This window comes from Amphiura filiformis, chromosome 10 (assembly GCF_039555335.1).
Source record: "Amphiura filiformis chromosome 10, Afil_fr2py, whole genome shotgun sequence".
Classification (NCBI taxonomy): domain Eukaryota; kingdom Metazoa; phylum Echinodermata; class Ophiuroidea; order Amphilepidida; family Amphiuridae; genus Amphiura; species Amphiura filiformis.
Window position 1 is genome coordinate 12630291 of NC_092637.1, and position 6325 is coordinate 12636615.

General features: G+C 37.5%; 1 protein-coding gene across 1 annotated transcript; it reads right to left on the reverse strand.

The window, feature by feature from the left end:
- Positions 1-871: 871 nt before the first annotated feature.
- LOC140162515 (melatonin receptor type 1A-like) lies at positions 872-4438 on the reverse strand. Its single transcript, XM_072185763.1, has one exon. The coding sequence runs from the start codon at positions 3863-3865 to the stop codon at positions 2738-2740; it is 1128 nt and encodes a 375-aa protein (XP_072041864.1). The 5' UTR covers positions 3866-4438; the 3' UTR covers positions 872-2737.
- Positions 4439-6325: the final 1887 nt, after the last annotated feature.

The following is a 6325-nucleotide window of genomic DNA, read 5'->3' on the forward strand; positions in this document are numbered from 1 at the left end:
TGCTTTCAAAAAAAAAAATTAAATTATAAATATATTTCTTTAAAGCTATGACTTACAGCATATTATGTACAATTGCATGTAAGACGGAATCGTCATAAATATGAAAGAATTTTTCACTTTGCGCGTTTTATAACTTTAAAAAAAATGTTTTGCCCGAAAACGGATTGGTGAAAAAGGGCCCACTTTTGCCCAAAATCACTGCTAAAAACATCGCGGATTAATATCAAAATATGTTATTTTGAGAATTGTCTTGTGATATCATGCCAGAAGCATCACGAATTATTATTTCAATCCTATACTTTGTCTATTTTCTTTAACACACAAAATATAGACCAGACAGGTAAACTAATAGCACTCTTAATGTGGGTTAGACTACCCCGTAGTCCACTTGCCCATTATGCATTGCATACTCTGGATATTGTATTTAAGCTTAAAACGCTGATTTAATTAATGTGTGCACAATTGATAGATTTTCACATCTGATCAGTCACCCTACTCCCTCTGTTTGTTAGCTTCCCAAATTTCGGGGTTCGCTATCAATAAACTGGTAGATTCCAAAATCAGAATTGTTCAGTATTAAAGTGAGCCGTTATAATTATGCAAGATAATGTTGCATTCAATTACTTTTATTGTCACTAATCGTCTGATATTTTAAACTCTTTATGACCATTTTACTATTGAATACTTTCATTTTAATAAACATCAGTATAATTTTGAGTTCAACGAAATGGGTTCATCATGACTAATAATAACATATTTTTAATAAAATTCGACTATGGCATAGTCTAAATGTGGGTCTACTTTTCGGCGTTGTGGTAAAAGCCTAACATTTTCCGCCTATTACGAGTTGATCAAATATAGACGACAAATATAGACGACATCTACGGTGAAACATGATTGAATCATGATTAATAACCGCTGCTTAGAGTTCATCCTTGTTCAATAAATACATTGTTTAGAAATGCAATATCGTCAATTAACAAAGTACAAAAAATGGTTCAAGCATGCATCAGTTACGTAATCATCCTAATTATTTCTAATTATTCCCTTTCATTTGTCTCATTATCATTTGTCCTTGTACAAATATTGGTGAATAAATGTGTTTAAATGCATGCTTGAACCATATTTTGTACTTTGTTCTCAAAAGGCAATTGGCGTGGTAGGCTGACGATATGCAATACATGTATTTGTTTTGTGAAGTAATTCCCAAATTTTGCAAGTATTCGGAGTAGCCTATGTATGACTAAAAACTTTCGCACAACAATGGAGTTCATACTTTCTGCCGCTTCCTCATGTTGCTGCTGCGGTGTGACGCTTCATCATGCCGCTTGTACATTTCTGCAAGCGGAGCGGCACGCCGCTGAGCTGCAGCGGCATGTGAAAGCCAATTTTGGTGGTGCTCAGCACCGCCAAAAATTGTGTCCTGCTCTCATACGTCAGAGCGGCACCGGTCCCGAAAGCGGTGGAGTGATCGATATATCGGCTTGTCGCTGGTCACCGCTAGCCTTTCTGATGCGACTGCGCTTTGAAACAAAATCGTCGTCAGTGCGGCAGAAAAGTATGAAACCAGCATGAAGGTATAGGAAGTGTTCATTTTAAATGTTAACACTAAAACGCGTGAAAATACGAAGATGTTTACATGTACATTTTTATAAACACAAGATAGTGTTAAAGGAGTGCTTTAAAACGTTGTGTTAATGTCTAACATTAACATCTTCCGTATTGTTTCACGCGTTTAAGTGTTAATACATGAACACTACCTATATTATACCTTAATCCTTATAGCCATTAACGTATTAAAGTGTTTACGAAGGGTTGCTCCAAGCTGTTTTTGCAGTACGTTGTTCAATGCATCTGTAGTTATGTTTTCATAAATACTTCTACTTTATTGAAAGACAAAAATATGTTTAAACAAGTGCATTTTTTTAAACATCGTTGTATCAATGAAAAAAAAAGTATTATGCTTTTGACACCATTTCAAAAGATTTAACGTGCCAATTAATTCAAGTTGAATTTCTGTTGAAAAAAATGACATTCTGTTTGACTTAACTGATCGAATAAACACTCTCATCACCAAAATATACGATAAGTTATATAACTGATTTTACACGTAGGACTTTAGGCAATAGCAACGTTAAAACATAAATATTATTACTTTTCAAAATATTATTCTGATAGTGATATCAAAGTTAAACTCTTTGGTGTACATTATACTGCACACAAAACATATATCTTTAAATACTCAAAAAAACAAAAAATGTGATTTCTCAAAAGACACTGAACTTACAAATTACAAAATAAAGTATAGTCGATCGATGGAAACTTTCGTTGTAAGTAGTTTGATACTTCATTTGGCACGATGCGACGTTATACCCCGAAGTTATACCATGTGAATGACAAAAGGTAGATTCTAAAACTGACATTATTTTGGTTCTCCCGCCAATTACCGCCGCCATTACCATAGCGACAAATTAACGCTCAATGCAATCTACACGTTTTACGTCTGTTAATGTTCATAATCTGCGTGTTTTGATAGTCTGCAAATGTTGTCTTTTTTTAAAATGCTCTCTTTTTCATTCGAATTGGTATTTAAATATAAGTGCCGAATGAGGCATCAAAATTCCCCATCTATTGACCACTTTATTTTGTAATTTAAAGGGTCAAGTATCTTTAAGAAATCGTTTTTTGTTTTAAGTGTAAAAATACTTTTTGTATGCATACAGTATAGCCTTTTTACTCAAACTATTCTACTACTGTTATTTCTAAGGGAAATATACTGTCTGTTTGATTGTGCTATTGTTCGCATGCGCATTAGACTTTCAGTCTCTTCATTTATAACCTCTTTCCACATACAAGTTAAAATTTTACCATAAACATTCTTAAAAAGAGGATGTTTTGCATAAATTAACGGATTTATACAACTATTCATTAATACCAAAGTTGCTGCATACGGGACTGCTGGGTCACTGGTATCCACAATGAGGCATATCCCATATGGTGTAATGCAGAAGAAAAACGCGCAGACGACATAGAACATGGTTTTCGTAATTTGAACTTGGCGGTGTTTTAATCGTGACGTCACTTCCTTTGATTCTTTACTGCCCTTTTCAGCTCCTGATAAAGACATTAAGTTTTTGGTATGTTTATAGATATGACAATAAATAGTTGTGTATGACGTAATTATGATGATAAGAGGTATTGGGTATAATCCAACAGATGAAATGATGTCATAAGTGTTTGAAGTTTTCACTGAGGATAATTGACTACAGCTAAAATACTTGGAGTTGTACCCTAGACCTCCAATTCCATGTATTGGTGGTAAAATAAACACGCAAAATGGTATAATCCACGTGAGTGCGACCCAAATTGCGAGCACCCACTTGGGATAAACAGTTTTGTCTACCCTGTATAGCCTTGTTATCACGATATATCTGTCAATAGCTATAGAGGCGAGGTTAAAGAGGCTGCATCCAACACATACAAACAAAATTCCAGCTGCAACTGTACAAACCTCTAAACGAATAGGCCAACCATTTTGGCTTAATAAGGCCACTGCATTCCATGGGGTGCAGAGGGAGGTGCAGAGGTCCGAAATTGCCAAATTAACGACAAAAGTATTACTGACAATCCGTAGCTTTTTCGATAAAATCACCGATAAGATAACCAGACTGTTACCTAATATGCCCAATACAGAAGTACAAAGTACAGCGATTCCAACTATGTATCTTTGAGTCATATCGTCGAATACAAATTCATCTTTAGTGTTGTTGTTGGTGGACATGGTCATTGTCATGGTGTTGTTGAAGTCTGTATCGGGTACATATGTTGGAGTCCCCATGTTCATGTATGGCAGAGAATTCGGCATTATTATTTCTGGCAATTGAGAAAGACGCTTATCACACACCCATCAGCCTGCGACGAAACTTATAACTGAGACGAAAACAATATTTATAGTCGGGGTTGAAGCACAACTGGAATGGTTTTCACAGCAAAAGAAGACTCAGGAAATCCTCGGTTCACGATTTGTATGCCGATTTGAACTATGTAGGGTAATCCTCCCCAGCAATGGTGTACATTTACTACAGCAATACACTAGCAATAGCATGTAGGATAAGACGAACTGTCGCGAGAACTTTATGAATAAGTTGTTTGAACAAATCGACGTGCAAACTAGATTATATACAAATGTAGAAGATACCCTTTTATCTTGAGTTTATCTCGTGCAAAACGCTACTAACAGCCTTTTCTCTCAACGTTCTGATGCCGTGCTTGAAGAACTTCATTGAAACCAGGCATTGTATGTAAAAGCAAGCACATCGAAACACATGCTATTTTTGTGACATGTGCATAACATAACCGATACGATCTGAGGTTGAACAACTTTTAAAGGTAAAACCACGGTCACTGCATGCAAAGTGTATTTGTCTGGTATTGCTTCTCTAGGCTGGTTTATAATACTAGTCAGCTAGTGTGCACTCAACGACGATAATAATTGTGGCCAATAAACACGTACTTGTAAATCGCTTGGCGATATCAACTGGTTTCAAAACATCTTAAGTATTAATGAAACATACACTACCACTCCAATATATACTCCCAGTATACTGAGCTAGACTGCATCCTAAATGTAAAATGATGTCAGAGAAATATTTTATTTCATGACAAAATGTTGAAAATATTTATCCGGCTGAAGTACAAGTACAGGCAAGCAACCACAAGTCAATGGTTTCCGGCGTGCTGGACACTCTGAATGGCAATTATTTTGACGTGTGTTGCCAGTTCTCTCTCATTAGATGCAAGGCGGGGGTTCGCAGCGCACCATTTATTGACGACGATAAGGGACGCACCATGTGAATGCGAGAGGGGGGGGGGGTTCGGGGGAACTTTTTTTCGCCGCCTATGGGCGAAATTTTTTTTTTCTCCAAAAATCCCATACCCCATGAAATCAAATGGTGCGCCCTAAGGGGCTGTACAATAATTATGAGGGAGGGGCGCAAAATTTCTAAACAGCGTGGCACAAAAAGCTTGCCCCCTTTCGGCCCAACAATTGCTTGCCCCCTCTTGTCTTGGCCTGCCAAAAAATCTTACCCTCTTTGCTCATGCCAAATATTTGGGATCCTAATTTTTAAACATAAAATGGCATATAAGTGCGAGCAGCAAAAAGTTTTGACACTCTCCTGAAAAAATGACCAACAATTTTCCTGGGAACATTGAGTTTATGCTTTTCTATATGGGATTGACCGATACTTTTCATGTCAAAAAAAAAAAAAAAAAAAAAAAAAGGGGGGGTGAAATTTTGGAGATCTGAACAGGGGTTCCTAAGAAATATTAAAAATACGAATAATATTTCTGGACAGAAGTAGCCCAATTGGATGTTAGACAGCGACGTTGGAAACACAAGTATCGGCTATGAAAATCGAAAAGGTTACAACATAATTATACAATGTTGTAAATCCGCAATGAGCTACAAATGAATCATGCTAAATATGAATTTCAACATTATTGCAACAGTTATACTGAAAAGAATCCCCTCAGCTCCCCCGTCAGCCGGGCCCATCAGCTCCGGTTTGTTTGGTTTGAATACATTCAAATAATTATGTAGCCTAATTTGAAAAGCGTCGGTTTTCAGAGAAAGCCAACTTATAGCATAGACCCTTAAGTGAACTGTGAAAGTGGCATAAACTCGAAGGGAATTGCCAAGTTGTTTGACGTGTAGGCCTATTCGTATAAATATTTTTTACAACGTAACCATGGTTACCCCATCCCATCAGTCTGTTATTGGAACCGAGGAACTGACGTGGCGTAGTGTGGGTCATCATATGGGGGGGCACACTGACCATGATGGGGGGGGCACCGGGTATGATTAGGGGAGGGCCACAAGCCGTTTTTCGACCATTTTCCTATGGGATTTTCTAAATTTTGCAATCGATTGGGGGGCACGTGCCCCCCGAGCCCCTATGACGCTACGCCACTGGACTGACTAGCCACACTTTTCGGGCTCTGCTTTAGTACTACTTTCCAGAGAGGTTGCGTCAGAAAGGCCAGCGCACTGTTGCTTTATTAAACCCTAGAACTAGCAGTTACTGGCTTTAACAAAGGGGGACAGGAGTTTGTACCAACCCCCTAAAGTGTTTTATCTGTCATAAAAAATGCGGTCTTTACGCTCAAACGACTTCGACCCCAGCAATAATATACACGGGATGGAGTAGGACCGACCATCAAAAATTGGGGGGGGCACCATAGGTTTCTACAGTAAAATCTATGATTTTCATTTCTCATGTGTAAAATTATTCTATTTCAAATTCATGTTTCAAATACTAAGAAC

Excerpts from the sequence above, each read along its gene's own strand:
- LOC140162515 (XM_072185763.1), bottom strand. The coding sequence starts at position 3,865 with ATGCCGAATTCTCTGCCATACATGAACATGGGGACTCCAACATATGTA.